This window comes from Nipponia nippon, unplaced genomic scaffold (assembly GCF_047370975.1).
Source record: "Nipponia nippon isolate SJK-2023a ecotype South Korea unplaced genomic scaffold, ASM4737097v1 scaffold_9, whole genome shotgun sequence".
In the NCBI taxonomy this organism is placed as follows: Eukaryota; Metazoa; Chordata; class Aves; order Pelecaniformes; family Threskiornithidae; genus Nipponia; species Nipponia nippon.
In genome coordinates this window covers 27,171,304-27,189,071 of record NW_028262413.1, presented here as the reverse complement: position 1 = coordinate 27,189,071, position 17,768 = coordinate 27,171,304, and the positions used below count along the sequence as shown (strand labels likewise).

At 41.2% G+C, this 17,768-nt stretch overlaps 1 protein-coding gene across 2 annotated transcripts in view; it reads left to right on the top strand.

Moving 5' to 3' along the window:
- The window catches only part of NPTN (neuroplastin), a 60,854-nt gene that overhangs the window by 25,613 nt on the left and 17,473 nt on the right, over positions 1-17,768 (top strand). Inside the window, exons 3-5 of one of the 2 annotated variants that reach the window (XM_087743531.1) lie at positions 200-547; positions 7,488-7,656; positions 12,102-12,196. In XM_087743531.1, coding sequence (XP_087599657.1) covers positions 200-547; positions 7,488-7,656; positions 12,102-12,196 — 612 coding nt within the window. The remainder of the gene's footprint in view (positions 1-199; positions 548-7,487; positions 7,657-12,101; positions 12,197-17,768) is intronic. The other variant, XM_087743530.1, reaches the window with a different exon arrangement.

The following is a 17,768-nucleotide window of genomic DNA, read 5'->3' as shown; positions in this document are numbered from 1 at the left end:
CTGTTGGGAGTGCGCTGCTCCCAAACTATCGACCTCCATCCACAAGTACTCCGTGTTGTGCTTTTTCTATGAAAGTTGTGTTATTGTAGATGCTAATGTCTTATCTAACTCTTTGTTTTCTGCACCTCATTGCTTTGTTCTTTGAGATCTCTTGTTTTCTGCCGCTCTGTCACTGCGTTTCTGCTGCCCCTCCCTCTAGCTGGGTTTGTCAAGTCGCCCATGTCAGAAACTAAACTCACGGGGGACGCCTTTGAACTGTACTGTGATGTGGTTGGGAACCCCACTCCAGAGATCCAGTGGTGGTATGCTGAAGTCAACCGGGCTGAGTCTTTCAAACAGCTGTGGGATGGCGCTCGGAAGCGCCGTGTCACCATTAACACTGCCTACGGGGCGAATGGGGTGAGTGTGCTGAGAATAACCCGCCTTACCTTGGAAGACTCTGGGACTTACGAGTGCAGGGCCAGCAACGATCCCAGGAGGAATGACTTGAGGCAAAATCCCTCCATAACGTGGATTCGAGCCCAGGCTACTATAAGCGTCCTTCAGAGTGAGTCCGGCACCCTACAGTAGTGGTACTGTAGTATCTAGAGGCAGTCTAGTGACCCTTACCCTCCCGTCACCCCGATAAAAACCCTGCTACCTTGTCCTGTTGTTTTGAACCTAAGACCACTCCTCCGCCTGTAGTGCTGACGTTGTCTGCTGTCTGCGTCTCTTCTCTTTAGGATCAAAGGACTTGGGAAAATCTATGGATCTGTTTCATAGCATCTGTGTGAAAACAAGCCCAGTGTTGAATTTGTGTTTCTTCCCTACCCCCTTTAGTTCTGTAGTAGGTTTCCAGCCACCCTAATGCTGGCTTCTCCGTGAGTGCCTTTATATTTGATTTCTGTGTTCTTCCCAGATCTAACCGTTTTATTTTTATTTCTTGGAATTTCTCTGAATGCCTTCCACATGGTTTTGGTTGCATATATGCTTCTGTACAAATCCTTCCCTTTCAGTTACATGTGACCTTTAATGTTTAGATTTTTCCATGAAGTCGTGGTGTTTCTTTTCCTTTCTGAACAGCAGCGTGTTCCTAATGAGCTCTTTGATGCAGCAGCACTGAACTGATGCAGCTATTCTTAATCCAGCCTGTGAAAGGAGGGGGGGGGAATATCCTCCCCCAGTGTTGAACTAATAACTTTAGCTAAATTACTTTCATCTGAGAATGTAACTTTTGGCAGCAGAAAAGCTTTCAAAAGCAGAGAATATGGTTGACCCAGAATTGCTTTTTGTTCTCTGTTGTTACAAGACTTTTCTGCGTTCAGCTCGCTTTTAAAGCAGTCCCAGAGAAGTTTGGAAACTTATATCATCAGAGTCAGTAGAGAAGAACCCTGTTTCATTTTATATAAGATGCAAAACTCCTGCATTTGCAAACAAGACGAAGCAAATGTCTAGTGAGTTACAGGTAGAGTGAATTAAATCTGCAATGTGAGCCTGCTGCATGGAGGTACAAGGCAACTTGCTTTCTCGGTGACTTTTCAATGTCCTAAAGTGGCAAAAAGTAGAGCACACGTGTTGTCTTGCTATTGTGCTGTGTGCATAACTAAACCTTTTATGTACCACTTTGAGTTTTGTCTGGGTACAAAAATGTCAAACTGATAATTATGTCTCAGTTACGTTTTTGGATACTTTAAAAAAAAACAAACCTCCAAAACTCTCTAAAGCATGGTGCTGCAGTCGGCACTGCTGGGTCAGAGACCTTCCCTCTGGAAAATGGAAACAACATTGATATTTGTGGAAAAATAGACAGTGAACCCTATGATGTGAATTAACTTGAAAATTTAAGTGGCATTGGGCCGTTCAGCTCAAACCTGCTCAGCTTTCGGTCTTAATGCCTGACCTCTGCTTTGTCCTTTGAGGTCCCAAAGGACTCAGATCGGTAGATTGTTTGCATGACCTACAACAGCAAGAGCCATGTGATTTTAGGAAATAATACTACCTTAAGACAAAACTAAAAAATTTGTCTTGTAGGAAGTAATGTCTCTGGCAAATCCCCACTGCCCCTGTTAAGACCTTTAGTTTTTCTTGAGTGTGACAAGTCTGTGGTGGTCCTGTGCTCCTCTCTTTGTGTCTAGTCAGTTTTAGTAACCTACTGAGGGAGAAAATCCTTTTCATATGAAAAGTCACCATTTGGGAATTAATTACTGTGAAGATGTCTCCATATGGAAAGTGGGTTTTTCCTCTCTGAGGCCATTTATACTAATACTAACCTGCTCCAGGGATTAAAGTTTAACCTTTCATCTTCCTCCCCAGTTAACATGGTCTTGTTGCGTCTGGTACTAATTCTGGAGTGTGTATCATGACTTCGTTGCTAAGTGCCTTGTGCCCAGGATAATTCTTCTGCTTTTGTGTTTTATTCATAGGGGGGGAAATGTTGAACAGAGTACTTTAATGCTTTTACTCTGTAATATTGCGTATGTTAAGAGATCTGACCAGCTACTGCTTGGGAAACAGACCGCTTGGACATCAAACTGCTGCGTGGCCATGCTGGAAGCAGAGATAAGGGGTAAAGCAGGTTTCCAAGCTATCCGTGGAAAATGGGACAGATCTGGAGCTGCCCAAAATGTCTCAGATGCCGCATTGTGTGTGTGAACACAGCTTGAAATGAGAGTTTTCTGACTAAACAGTGTCGGAGTTTCCAGCTGATGGTGGCCATTTTGCTGCTGGCCTTATCTGACATCAACATCACTGGAAGGGAACATCATCATATGTATCAAAAGAGTGCAACCTCTTTTCACTGTCCTTTAAATCACAGCTTATCTCAAATCCCAAAACTTGAATGCAAAGAGGTCAAGTGTGACTTGATTTTTAAAAGTTAGCACCCAAGAACTAGCATCTAACTTCTATCTCATTCCTAGTTTGGATAAAGAGCTTCAATTATGAATATTTTTTTTATTATTATTTATAAACCTGTTCTTACATAAAATGGGCAGTTTAAAGTCCTGCGTAAAAAGAGACTCTTCAGCATCTTGCTCTTTCAAGTGGACATCCTTTGGATGTTGCTGTCCCAGTAGTATTCCATTTGTAGTTTGTCTTCTAGAATTAAATCAGGCTAGGACTACCTAATTGCTGTGGGTTTTTTCTTTTTTTTTTTTTTTCCTTTCTTTCTTCCCCCCCCCCCTTTTTTATCTCCCCCCCCTTTTTTTTATCTCCCACCCTTTTTTTTATCTCCCCCCTTTTTTTATCTCCCCCCTTTTTTTTATCTCCCCCCTTTTCTTTTTATCTTCCCCCCTTTTCTTTTTATCTTCCCCCCTTTTCTTTTTATCTTCCCCCCTTTTCTTTTTATCTTCCCCCCTTTTCTTTTTATCTTCCCCCCTTTTCTTTTTATCTTCCCCCCTTTTCTTTTTATCTTCCTCCCCTTTTCTTTTTATCTTCCCCCCTTTTCTTTTATCTCCCCCTTTTCTTTTATCTTCCCCCCTTTTTTCCTCTCCCCCCTTTTTCCCTCTCCCCCCTTTTCTTTTTATCTCCCCCCTTTTCTTTTTATCCTCTCCCCCCTTTTTTCCTCTCCCCCCTTTTTTCCTCTCCCCCCCTTTTTCCTCTCCCCCCCTTTTTCCTCTCCCCCCTTTTTCCTCTCCCCCCCTTTTTCCTCTCCCCCCCCTTTTTCCTCTCCCCCCCTTTTTCCTCTCCCCCCCTTTTTCCTCTCCCCCCTTTTTCCTCTCCCCCCTTTTTTCCTCTCCCCCCCTTTTTCCTCTCCCCCCCTTTTTCCTCTCCCCCCTTTTTTCCTCTCCCCCCCTTTTTTCCTCTCCCCCCTTTTTTCCTCTCCCCCCTTTTTTCCTCTCCCCCCTTTTTTCCTCTCCCCCCCTTTTTCCTCTCCCCCCTTTTTTCCTCTCCCCCCTTTTTTCCTCTCCCCCCCTTTTTTCCTCTCCCCCCCTTTTTTCCTCTCCCCCCTTTTTTCCTCTCCCCCCCTTTTTTCCTCTCCCCCCCTTTTTTCCTCTCCCCCCTTTTTTCCTCTCCCCCCTTTTTTCCTCTCCCCCCCTTTTTTCCTCTCCCCCCTTTTTTCCTCTCCCCCCTTTTTTCCTCTCCCCCCCTTTTTTCCTCTCCCCCCCTTTTTTCCTCTCCCCCCCTTTTTTCCTCTCCCCCCCCTTTTTTCCTCTCCCCCCCCTTTTTTCCTCTCCCCCCCTTTTTTCCTCTTCCCCCCCCCCTTTTTTCCTCTTCCCCCCCCTTTTTCCTCTTCCCCCCCCTTTTTTTTCCTCTTCCCCCCCTTTTTTTTTCTCTTCCCCCCCTTTTTTTTCTCTTCCCCCCTTTTTTTTTCTCTTCCCCCCCTTTTTTTTCTCTTCCCCCCCTTTTTTTTTCTCTTCCCCCCCTTTTTTTCCTCTTCCCCCCTTTTTTTTTTCTTCCCCCCTTTTTTTCTCCCCCCCCTTTTTTTCTCTCCCCCCTTTTTTTCTCTTCCCCCCCTTTTTTCTCTTCCCCCCCTTTTTTTCTCTTCCCCCCCCTTTTTTTCTCTTCCCCCCCCTTTTTTTCTCTCCCCCCCTTTTTTTCTCTCCCCCCCTTTTTTTCTCTCCCCCCCTTTTTTTCTCTTCCCCCCCCCTTTTTTTTCTCTTCCCCCCCTTTTCTTTCCTTTTTCTTTTTTTTAAATAAATTAAAGCAACATAAATGAAGGTAAAAGATGTAAATGAGACTGCAGTTACCTCCAGTTGCTGTTAATTTTTTTCTTTAATCCTAAAACGTCAAAAATTAGCAAGTCAGGCACAAAAGGCCCCAGCAAACTCCAGCAAAGCAAGCTTGAGACAGCTGTAAATATTGTCTGGACATCACAGCTTAGCAGAGACATAGGTAAGAATAGGTGCGAATTAGCAGAAGTGGTCATTGGAGCTCCAGGCAGGTTTTTTGTATGTTCTGATTCATCAGTGTTAGAGGCTGAAGAGTGCATTATCAACAGAATATGAAAACCAGAAGATTACCACTGTGAAAACCCTTCTGGATTAAGTCTTTAACTTTCTGGTTTCTGTAGGGACTAGATTCAAATTTTTTTGTGACTTTTTCCTGTTGCTAGCGTTTGTGTAATGCTTTCTGATGGCAGCGTGTATGCTTTCCGTTTCCAGGATTGCTGCAGGCTGATCACCGCTTTAGGTTGTGTCTCAGCACAGCACAGACAGCATCAGCAGCATCTGTTATAACAGCGCTCACTAGATGCGTTGCAGTCTCTGTTACAGCGGCCTGAAGCCTGTCCTGCCAGCATCCTCCTCCTAAAAGGAAAACACTGCATTTATTTCACAGACTACAGACTTGAAGACACTGCTTTCATCATCAAAGAAAAATGTTTAAAACAAAACCCAGCATGATCAGTGAATTCTAGCAAAAGTTTATTTCTCTAGATAAATGTTCTGATACTGAATTACTATTTCAAACACGTTGCTAAAAATATTTCCAGAGCTCTGTTAGTATTTTTCTGAGAATGCACACAAGCTTTTTGTGGGGGATGGAAAAGCATACAGGGCAGTCCTGTAATGGTATGGCTTCAACAAAACAATTTAGTGCTGCATAGGAACCAAACAGATCCTTGCATGGTTAAAATTCCCAGCATGGGGACGATGAGGCAGAAGCCCAGTTGAAAATGTGTGATAATAGCAAAGTGTCTAAGAGAATTGTCAACAAAACCTGCATTACTACAATACCTGCCACTTTTTCTGCAATTAAATGATAGTCCTAGTTTTAAATAGCAGTGAAAAGAAGCCAGCCTGCTAAAGAAAGGGGGGAAGCATATACAGTAGTCAAATGTCTTTGTCAGGTTATTAGTAGGTAGATATTTTTTCTCCCTGCCTCTCTGGGCAATAATCTAAGTACTGTACTGTTGAATAGATGAATGTTTTATGTGATGAAAAATGCAACGTTTCTGACAGTACTGGTATTTTCCACTTTCCCTCATTCTATTTCATAATTTGTTTTCCAAGTGCTTTGCAGATGAATATCCAAAAGACTGCATGGGTATGACTCAATTTGTATTCCAAATATGTTACCACAAGGCATAACAAAATTTACAGGATTAAAAATCCTTTGCTGACTTGCAAAAATCATGAAGACGTTCATTACTGACTGACGTCCTCACCCTCCTGCACTTTGCTGCCGACCAGAATGCAGAGGAGGCAGCCCTCGCATGCAGAGAGGTTGGCGCTGCGGGAGCGTGGTCGGTGAAATGAGCAGCTGGCAACAGCTACCTCTTTGGAATTCATTTCACCCTTTAAAGTAAGGAAATACATCAAAGACAGAGGACGCAGTAGCATTTACATGGTGAAGACTGCTGCAGCAGTGGCCTTTAGTTCAAGCTGTAACTATAGCCAATACTAAATCTAGATATTTTTGGAAGACTAATAGCAAGAATTCTTAAATTTCCTTTAAGCTCTGTCATCCTGTGTTCAAGGTTTTTTTTACAGAATACTTGAAACTAGCTGTGAGCCATGAGACCTTCAATAGAAAGGTCTTTTTTCCAAGTTAAAGTTGTTATTATTTGTTTCTGACTATTCTAAAAATTCATCAGCCTTATTTGTTAAAGAGTAATAGCCAACTGCACGATCTTAAGAAAATGTGGTTATCAAATGTAAAGACAGTGCCCTCATACTAATCTTACCACTTCTGAAAGGTTTTGCCCTAAAAAATGTGAATTTGAGGTTACCAGGTAAGATTGTAATATGAATCAGCCTGAGTTCAGTTCCTAATGCAACCAGCGAAGTATGTAACTCTTGTGGTCTGTTTATGCAATGAGGCTCACATATTTTTTTTCTTCATAAATGTTTATGTTTAAGGTTACTTTAGAAACAAAATAGTTCCCAACTCTAATTTTAACATGCTGTGTATTCTTACTTTTTATTGTTAAGCATTAAGGGCTGCTTTCAGCCATTCTTCATCAAACTTGTGCCTTATTCACACTGCGTGCTTGCTCGAATTTCAGACATCAGAAAAGTTGTGCTATTTGAAATATCTTGTGTGCACAGGATATTTTCCATAGGTAGACAGTAGTCTTTTTGCAGGGAGAAGTCCAGAAATATTATTCAGAAGACTGTCTAACTCTTAGAGCTATTCTATATAGAAAATGGGTTTGTTTTAAAAAATCAAAGTAAGTAGAGGAACCAAGTAATAGCCAGAAAGAAGTTGCTTCCAAAGGACCAGCTGATCTCTTATGTATAATCACAGGACAAGCATTTTCCCATGTTATGGTCAGTAGTGTGTAAAAAATTATTAATAATGTTGCACAGAAATCGGTAGTGATGTCAAATATTAAAATAAACAATCTAAAATAAATCTCTTTTTTCCATGTAGGGGTGCTGATCCATAAGGTGTTGCTTTCACTATAGTCAGCTGTTTCATTGTGACTTTCTTGATGTCTCCCAAATTAGTGCAGTGACATTCCTTGTGTACTCTTTTTCCCTTCCCGACTCCCCTTTGAATTTTAGACTAGTGTGGCACAATTGCCAGTGAAGATTTGTTGCTATTTAATGTGTCCTTTGTTTCAGAGCCCAGGATCAACGCCAGCGAGGATGTAGTCATTCATCTGTATGGTCCGGCTGTCACATTGCAGTGTAACCTCACCACAAGTCCCAGCCCCCTTTCTGCCAGTTACTGGGTGAAGAACGGAGAGGAGATCCCTGGCACTAGAAAATCTTCAAACACTACAGAATACAAGTAAGTCTCTTTGAAATAGTCTTCATGTTACACTGGAGAATGACAAACCTGGTAGACTTACAGCTTTGGGATGGGTGATGGGATGTTGGGACTCCGAGGTCCCTGGTTCAGCCTGACAGTGGTCAGACAAATTGAGTTGATCTGCAGTAGAGGCTCCGCAAACAGTACATCTGTGAATAGCGTTAGAAGAACGATTCTGGAAAAATTGTTGGCTTCAGCTGTCCCAACTAGCTCATGTAAACAAAACATCAACAAAAACATATGGTAAACTTCTCTTTTTCAATCTAAACTCATTTAGTTCTTCTCTAGAGTATACGTGATGTGTGGACATAGGCACAGACACACAGTCTAGTTTTCTTTTCCTCCAAGTATATTGTGCAGTCTCTGTCTTGCTTATATCTACATAGAGATGGATCTGCAGCTGTGCATTTTTATTATGCAGGGAAATGCAGCACAAATCACTGCTGAAATCAGCTGGTTTAGTAATTTTCTGGCCTTGGGAGATGAAAGACAGCGTTGTCTGAGTTGTTACAGATGAGTTGTCAGACCACTGCTATGAAATGATACCAAATCTTGATTAAACCAGTACAGCTGTATCACTTGTGATTCTTATTTGTCAGTACAGCCACATTTTCAGCATTAACCTGTTCCATGTGCGCATGCTCTGGCTTTGTCTCTACCTTCCATCCAAGGGTGTGAAGGAGAACAGAAGGCGTAGAACCACCTCTTTCATTTCACTGTAGCTTGCATCGAGCAGAAATCCTTTGAGGGTTTCTGTATTCCTGAAACAGGGCTTTCTTGCTGTGGAGTTGATTAGAGCATATGAAGCTTGCTCAGTGATGCCATCAGAGATCTGTTTTGTATATTTGATTTCCTTGCCTTCCCCCCCCCCCTTCCATTTTCTTCACTTGATGCCAGCATGGATAGCAAATACAACTTTCTGTTCAGTGTTAAGCTAAGATGAAGGTCACTTAAGGCATGTTTTAACCACTGGTGGTAACTTACTCTTTGGAGACATTAGACCACTGCTGACCCTCTTACTCAGCTGTTATGTCAGAAAGAGGTGCTTATGTCTGGGCAAGGCCTGCTATATTATAGAGCATCTGGTTTACTGTGCCTTGTCTCTGCACTAAAACAAGGAAATGTGCCTACACACTCAACTGGCTTTTTCCTGTCTCTAGCAGAGTACTGCAGGCTCTTTACCACACTAATGTTGCTTGCTGGCACAGGATTAAGAAATACTCAAGGTTTTCATTGCCTTAGCAAAACATCCTTTCATCCACAGGATTATGGAAGTTGTGTTTGATTCTGATAAAGATGTGTTCAAGTTTTTCCTTTTGTTTTCCACTTTAGCTCGCTTTGCGTTATCTGTTCAGTTTTGCAGTTAAAAATATAGTCTCATTTAGTTCCATAATTACATCCTGTTATTTCCTCAGTACAATGTTTAACATTGGGTCTGAGTTTTAAAGGCTCTGCTTTCTTATCTAGCAATTAACTTGATGAGCAGTCTTGTCCAAAAGCACCAGCTTGAGTGGTACAAAAGGTACATTGCATGAAGATTACTGAAAATTGCAAATTATTATTCAGGAAATGAAGTATCGAGGCTGACTTCTCTATAATCTGTTCCAAGCCGTGGTGGATTTTGCCTTTCAAATTCCTCAGTAAAGGAAGAATTAAACGTTGCTTTCAGTTTTAATGTCTTGGAGAAGGAAGAAGTAAGGTGGGCAGACTGTAAGACAGTCACTTTGTTCCCAGGGAATGAAGGGTTGGTAGAGCATGCTGCAATCACAGGACAGCTTGAGAATTTGGGAAATTTTGCATTTGCAATGTAGACCTCAAATTCCTGCTCGTTTATAAGCTGCTTTGTTGTATATTGTGGTTTCAGGCTTTCTGTGGCATTTCTTCATTGCATGTGATCACATTGCATTTGATCTGTTCATTAACTTCTGGCTTGATTTGGTTACTTATTTTTTGCAGATCCAGAAATACCAAATTAATGCAAGCAATGTCAATGTAGTGGTAGTTAAAAGAGGTTATTTAGCTTCAGCATTTTTTTTACATGATTGATTAGTCTTTTGCATTGTACTTATTTTCCTTAAAAAAATAAAAAATGTTTCAGGTTCTTGGTGTTTCAGTCATTAAGATGTGTTGTTTTGCTATGAAATGTGGTTAGTTCATTGAAGTTTAGTGTTGTTCATCATGCAGACAGCTTCAGAATTTGTAAGTTAAACTATGTACCTTAAAAATCCTGCTTCATACAACATTAAAATGGAAGACATCTTTCCTAATTCTTCATTGAAACTTGATGTAGCTGCTCTTGCTGGAAGACAGCTATAGTCAGAAAACTCAGAGTTAAGCATAGCTTTTTAGTTCACCATTTTAATTAAAAATGGGCAAGAATTATTTGTAGTGTATTCTTTTACAAGCAGAAAGTGCCTGGAAGTGGTTCTGGCCATCCTGCACTTTGATTCTGGAGACCTGTCCCCTAGTCTACATTCATGGTTTGGAGAAGAAAAGTAGTGATTTCTTTCAGAATTCCTCATCAGTTAATTCAGAGTCAAGGAGCAGGTTACTGAGCTAAATTGAAGAAAATGGTATTTTGGGTGTTTTTGCATCTGCTGCAAAGTCTACATCTACAAAAAGCTGGGCTTGTCCTAAAACCACAGGACTGAGGGAAGTTGTTGGCTAAGCGAACTTGTTTCAGGTGCTTGTTTGTCTATAAAACTTTGCAGCCGTATCAACTTACAGTTGCTTTAATGATTTATGGTAATAATACTCCAGTAGAGGCTGCCGTAGTTTCACACTTTAAAAAGCAGCTTATGTAGAACTGAAAGAATACAATGTCTTACTTTTCCCTCCACCCTTTTCAATATTGACTACAGCGGATAAAAAGCAGTGGTCAGAGTATGATTATTTAACTATTAAGGTCCTAAATGCTGTTACAGAAAGCCAGGTATTCTCTGCCTTCCCTTACTATTGCAGAGTCTTCAGATAGCTTAGTAATGGAAATAGTTGGGTGGAGCTGTCCCGTGGCAGCCAGGTGAGGACTGCACCCTTGCCAGCAGTGTCAGCAGGCACTAATGCTCAGGGTTGCTGCGCACTTCCTAAGGATACTTTACCTGCCTACAGTTTAAACATAGTTATCGCTTTGATGTTTGAGACTAAATGATCATTCTTTCTGTCATTAAGATAATATTTCATTTTAACTCTGTGAAAAGTGGTTATATTATTGTTTATCTGAAAGACATATTAACTTTATAACTACCTTTAGACTTTCACCGGTCACTCTGGAAAGTAAGTGCTGTAAACATAGTGAAGACTTGAGTCAAAGTATTGTGTTAAACTGAGCGGCTTTTTCCATGTGTCCAAGCAGTTTCCACGTGTAATTAAATTATTTTATTACAGTGCTCTTCTGCAGGGTTTCTGTTCATCTGCATGCTATTTACTTCATGTGTTTTAAAAAAAAAAAAATAAAAAAAGAAAGCCAAGAAGCCTTTCAGTAAAGGGAGGAAGGGATGGGGAGAACTCTGCCTTATTCTGTGCTGTGTGGAGATGTAAATTCTGCGTCACATCGTCGTATGCTTCTCTGGTCTAAGATGTCTTTTGTAGGTAAATATCTGAAGAACATATGCGTAGAGCTTTTAAGTAATTTGTATCCAAAAGGTTTTTGAAGGACAGCAAAAGCTGGTAGACTTGAAGTGAGCACTATCTCAAGTGTAAATTCATCTTGATTTTTTTTTTTTTTTTTTTAATTTATTTGTTGCAGCTCTGATTTTCTTCTGGCTGGCTTGCATCTGTTTTTCCCTCTACTAGTTGTTACTGCATTAGTCTTTCCTAATTTTAAGTGGCAGCAGATTCCTGTGTGGTGTCTTCCTTCATGAGCTGACCAGCTTTTGCAGTTTTTCCATATCCAGTCTGAATCAGAGAAAACTATTAATGGACCAGTCTCTCATCTGTTATGGAAAAAAAAGAAAGCAGCTTATGAGATGACAGTGTCAGCCTTGATTGTATTTGTAGTCTGTCATTTTCCAATTGGCCATGTATGATTTTTTCAATGCAGGTAGTACATACAAATCATGTTTCTCCCTCAGTGGAAGGTGATACCTGCCTAATAGGCTAGTGACTTGAGGATGGCTTGCATCAAACTAACTGTAGTGCAGTAATTAACAGGTGTTGGGCTCCTTCTTTGCTTTTGAACTAAATGCAGTTTCTCCATCTAAATTGGTACTGATTTTCCAGACTAGAGCTCACCCTTTTCCTAGGCAAACAACATCCTTTATTTCAAGTAGGTACGTCTGCACAACATACCTTGAATTAACAAGTAATAGCTGTGAAAATCAGTTAAAAGATTGAAGTATGGGGGGAAAAATAAATTCCTAGCCTGCTCGTTTTTGGTTGCTAACACAGTACTTAACACGGCTCATGTGTTCTCTCCCTGTCTGCAGGATTTTGAAGCCCAGAGCAGAAGAGTCAGGGGAATACTTGTGCGTGTTTGTGTTTTCAAACTCTCCTATAGCCAACGCCACTATAGAAGTGAGAGGTACTCTTTTGTTTTGTTTTGTTTTGTTTCCTCTCCCTGAAAGTGAAGTGCTTTCACTGCCTCTGCCGTCTCGCTCAGTGTCCGTACAAGAGAGCTAACTCAGGAGGCTTTCCTCATGATACAGAGCCTGCGTCTAATCCTTGGTTATAATTTCAAGGGAAAGTCTTGTACGCAGTCGTAGAGGAAAGATCTTACAGGTACGGGAATATGACCATTGCATTTGTGGTCCACACAGGGGATACTAAAACACCCGCTAGCACACACTTCTGTACTCCTTTGGTAAATCTGGCTATCACAAGAGAGTGTGCCTGTCCAGCAGGATAAAGATTGCTGTAGAACATGTCTGTGCTCATGCAAAGACAGCTGTTGTTTCCTCCCTATTTCACAGTAAATGAGGCCATCTGAATGTATTCAATGTACTTTGAATTTGTCTGTTCTGAATAGGAAAAAAGTAAGAACCAGCATCTTGAGTGTGGCAGCTTGGAACTGGTGTTTGTCTGCAGAGACTATTTCAGTTGCCAGGAAAGCCTGGATTCTGGTTAGGACAGATGCCCTATACCAGATTGGGGTTTTCTACTTTCATGCACCTTTTTTTCTGTCTTGTGCATGTTAGTAGTCGTCTGACATCTTCAGGACCCTAAAATCGTGGGTAGAAATGGCAAAACGTGAAAAGCTTGCACCAAGTTTTATTGTAGTTGTTGAGCAAAAGAACAGTGTTTCTGTTAGACTTACACTATAGAAGTAACATGGAGATGATGGTGTTTTATACAGTGTTAAACTGCTGCCACAGTACAGTTGTTTGTTCATTGATTAACTGTGGAAATTACTGGCCCACTGCTCTGCAGTAGCTGTGGTTTGCCCCTTACGTGCTGCAGTAAGATGGAATTGATGCATTATGACAGCTTTGTTAGTCAAAGGCAGATGAGTTTACGCAAAAATGTGTTAAATAGTCTTGCAACCAGCCTGTGCGAGTCTGGGACTATACTGATGCTTGTTTTATGAAGGTGTACTGTAAACTTGTTTGAAATCTAAGTTAGCATTACTTACCATATTCCTTGCACCCTTAGCTTAAATGTAGAGCTTCCTCTGCTGCTGTTTGAAAATAGCAAATGGGAAGAAGGATGCTTCACACTATTTCTTAGCACCCCTGCACCAGTGACGCAGCCTATCCTGATCTATATTGTGATCATTGCTGTCTAAATTAGGTATCACAGATCTGTAGCAAAAGCTGAAAGCTGACCTCTTTCCTGGGAATTTCTGGTGCCTCGCTGCATGGTCAGGTTCCTGAATCCGAAGTGAGGAAGTGGGAGTAATTCAGCAGTCTGTGTGAAATGACAGATGCACAGTATTATTCTGAATGCCATCTTTCCTCTCCAGAGAACAGCATCTTTTGCACCATACAGAGTTTCTTGGGGAAGAGAAATATTGCCATATAAATGAGCATTCTGACTGATGCTGCACCAAGAAAAGCTTGCTGATTTCTTGTGTCAATTTTTAAGTGTTTTTTTTTTTTTTCTCCCAATGATCTTGCATAAAACAACGTATCAAACTATACCCAGTGTTTAACCAAATCTGGTGAATAAGCTATCTCTGCAAGGAAAAAGGAAATCTTATTTTAGATGTGCTCATGCAAATGCACCGAAGTTCCTGTTGGCATAGCTAAGAGGTGTACGGCATGTGAACACATGAGAAATGGACTGTTATTGATGAAAAATCTGACTGCACCTCTAAAAATAATTATTTCCTTGCTTACAGCAAGTTGAATTCAAACTTAAGGTGTACTTCTGGTGAGTTTGTCTTCTGGGTGTTCAAGGTACCTAGGTGTTTTTTTTGGGTTTTTTTTGTGGGTTTTTTTTTTTCTTCTTTTTCCTTCTTTTGGGGGGTATTTTTTTGCATTCTGCTCTTATGCTCTGATTGCTAAATCTTCTAATATTATCTTAATGAAAATCTTAAGTTCTTTCTGCCTTTTCTAGGCTGCTTTGGGTGACAAACCACTCCTAGAGATAGGAAATTTAACTTTGTTAATAGATTAAGACCTTTTTCAGCTTTGTCTAATCTCTCAAAAGACCTTTTAGAAACATTTGGCTTAGGGCTTCTCTGCTGTCCAGTGCCAGGCGGGGACACTGAGAGAACTTGGCAGAGGGGTTTACAGGGACATAGGATTTAACATTGTTGAAAGAAAAGCCAATATATCTGGTTGAAGTACTGGCACAGAGGGCGGAGGGAGAATAATAACTAATCCTACTAACAACTTTTCACAGGTAATTTATATACAAATACCAATGAGTTGTCCTCAGTTAAAAATTAATGACTCCAGCACCACTCTTGGAAGGTATTACACCTGCAGCTTGCTCAGTGGTCGCAATTCCAGGACTCAGTAACCCTATTCTCCAGCTTCTCCTTACAGCATCACAAGAGTGGCTGATGGGACTCGAATTCCTCCTTGGCAGAGAGAAGTACCCAGGGTTGTCTAGGGTGGGAAGTACCTTGTCAAGTCTTCTGCAAAGCAAATTGGAAATTGGAACGCATGTACTTTTAAACGCATGTATTTCTAAACTGAAAAGACGCTTTCCTATCTAACTCGTGTTACTTGGAAACTTACATAGTAATAAATTGTGACTGCCTTTAAAGCACAAGTTGGAGAACTTAGCAGTCTCCTTGCAGTCCTAGCGCTGTACATAAATTCATTCTGATCAAATGAGTACTCCTTTGAGTTACTGCTCCTGGAAGAGCCATACAGCTAAACTTGTATGGTATCGTACATATTTTCTTGGATGTAAATGTCTCTGAATAATATCCATGCTAGTTGCAAAGAATACACAGGCTTTTTTTTACTTTGCAAAAGAAGGCATTCTCTGTGATTCCTGCAGTTTGGTGTAAATATTCTACACATTCTGCCACAGCAGTTCTAGTTCTCAAAGCAAACAGATTTTTGATACTACTTCATGTGTGGAGATGCTACCTAGTTGTTAATGAAGACATATGTGATGTATCAGTGATGCATGAATCTTGTTTGACCATGCAGATGCCGTAATGTAATGCTTACCTGCATGTGTGGCCTGTCACAGTATTTGTGGTTAAGCAACTGTACACAAACTTAATTGCTTAGTTGCTAATTGTAATTATATTGCAATTTTTAACTGCTGATGCACATAGAAAAGATGGTTCAGAATACGAAAGTGCTTGCAGACCAAAATAGTGACTTTCTGACAACTTGTGAACAACTTTAACAAATGCCTCGCAGCAGATGTAATCCAGGATATACCAGTGCCATTTGTCTTTTATGTAATGTTGCCTATTTTCTTCCTGAATCTCTACATGTGCTATATAAGAAGATAAAAATGCAGAAGCATGACCATCGCTGTTAGATGGTGCTAGGTGTGCTTGCATGCTTAAAGCAGATTTTCTTGGTAAAAAAATTACTAGGGCAGGACTAGTGTAACAGCATTTGAAAATACTGGGGTTTAATGTCGGTCTCTCACGATTCCCAGGAAGGGCATAAGTCTGGCTTCCCTCATACAGTTGTCTTTTGGATGAAGTGTCTGGTGGAGACTGAGTAGTCTTGTTCAAATTCTCAGAGCTGTTAGGGGCATTGTGCGAGTGCAGCTCTAAGCCTGAAACAACAGGCTGAGCAAATGCTGATATTAGGAAGATTCTGCCTTGAAACAGGGATCTTCTCCCACTCTTTGCTTTTGCAGTGAAGGCAGCTGGCTGGGAGTGTTGCAGGTAACCAGGCTGTGATGTATGATGTGGTTATTTTCAGCAGGAACAGTGATGATGATCCTGCCAGGCACTAGCCAAGATGCAGCGTGCTGTCTACTCCCCATCTGGAAGTAGGCTTTTGTAATTGCTCCACTGCCACATGGTGGAAATACCTGCAGTGCTTTTGCTGTGTTGTTGTGGTGCCAAAGCTCTGAAAACTTGAAGATGAAAAGAAAGAAAAAAAACCAAAAAACCCCCAAAACACAACCCTGAAGAATTCTGTGTCTGCAGTCTTTCTGCTCTTAGCAAGATCTTGGGAGAAGGAAGGGGAAACAAGTTTGTCTTTCTGTCTTCTGATACTCCAAACCATTGTCCGGTGCAGAGCAGCAGCACTGAGAACCAGATGGGGAAGAACATGCTTCCAGTTCCCTCTGGCTGCCTAGAAGTAGTGCAAGCATCAAGAAAGGTACTGATGTAGGTAGCATGACTGATGGAGGGCATCTGTTCTCTGTGCCCTGCCTTCCCATCAAAGGCTCCCTTCTTTCCGTGCACCTGGAGAGGTAGAGCTTTTTAATGCCTCTTCCTATAAGGCCTTTCTGCCGTTATCTCATCAAGGGAATTCTTCTGACTTCCCTCCTCATCCCTGGCTCATTTTGCACCTTTCTCTCCTATCCTCCCCAACAGCTGTTCATTTCCCGATAGCAAGTGCTCAGACCAGTCCCATTTGCTGCTTCTGAGAGGCATAAAACTTACCACTTTTGAAAAATGCTTATTATACCCCCTAACTTCATCTGAGCCAGAGGCTCTTATTTCACATGCAATACCTGCACTCAGAATGTTACTCTTCCACTTTCGCTCTGGCTCCAGCCCAAGCAGTGTGCTGGAAAACGAGTGGTTATTTCAGCAGCCGTGGACAATCCTTGGTTTCTTGACTCTTGGCTGTCTTAAACCTCTGCTGCATTTTTACAATGCTGTACCAGAAATTAATTAAGAACTAAGGCATTCTCTTAGCACAACTGCATCTTAAGAGTGATCCTAAGCATTACATGGAAAATGCATGTCACGTTCTCCCTACTCACAGTACCTTCAGTGTCTTAGCTCTCCGCCCAGGCTATAAAGGTAGACATGGATTAAAATTACAATGCAGAAAAATAAATCTTTCAGAGCCCTTTTACTAGGTCACCCATAAGACACAATAGTTTTTACATGCAAGAATATTTTTAGGTGCTTTTGCCCTTGCTTTAATTTTGTCTGTTAATGGGAAAACTTAAAGGGGTTTTGTTAACTGGGACATGGGTTGGAGGTGTTACGCCTATTAGTTCTCCTCTCCTTTTTAGTAATGCTAGTAAAATATCTTGAATATGCCTGGAAATTAAGGGCTGAATACCTCCTATATATCAAGAAATGACATTGCATGCCCTGTAACAAGAAAAAACCCCTCTTTTCAAGGCTGTATTGAAAGCATACCATTCAGAAAGTTGCTGCACAGTGTATTTTGTGCCTTTTGGGTACTTGAAGCACGGAGGTCCAATGTTTACTCTGGCACAAATCCCCTTTCTGTTGTGATTCATTCTAAAACTATCAAAAGAATGATGCTTATCAGGAGTGTTGTGTCAAGAGTGGCTAAATCTGTATTTATTCCCCCTCTGCCCCCCCCCCCCCTCCCCCCCCCCCCCCCCCCCCAGCAATTAATTTAAACTAGCCCTGGCTTTTTTTGCTCTTCCATATGCTGTTTCAAACAATGATTCAGTATTTAGTTTTCCTGTTTCACAATGTAAGAATAAAAAACTTGCTTTCTTTTATCAGGGGCATTATCTTGGTTTCAGTGATGTAGGAGCCGACATAGCACGTTGTACCGATGTCTCCACAG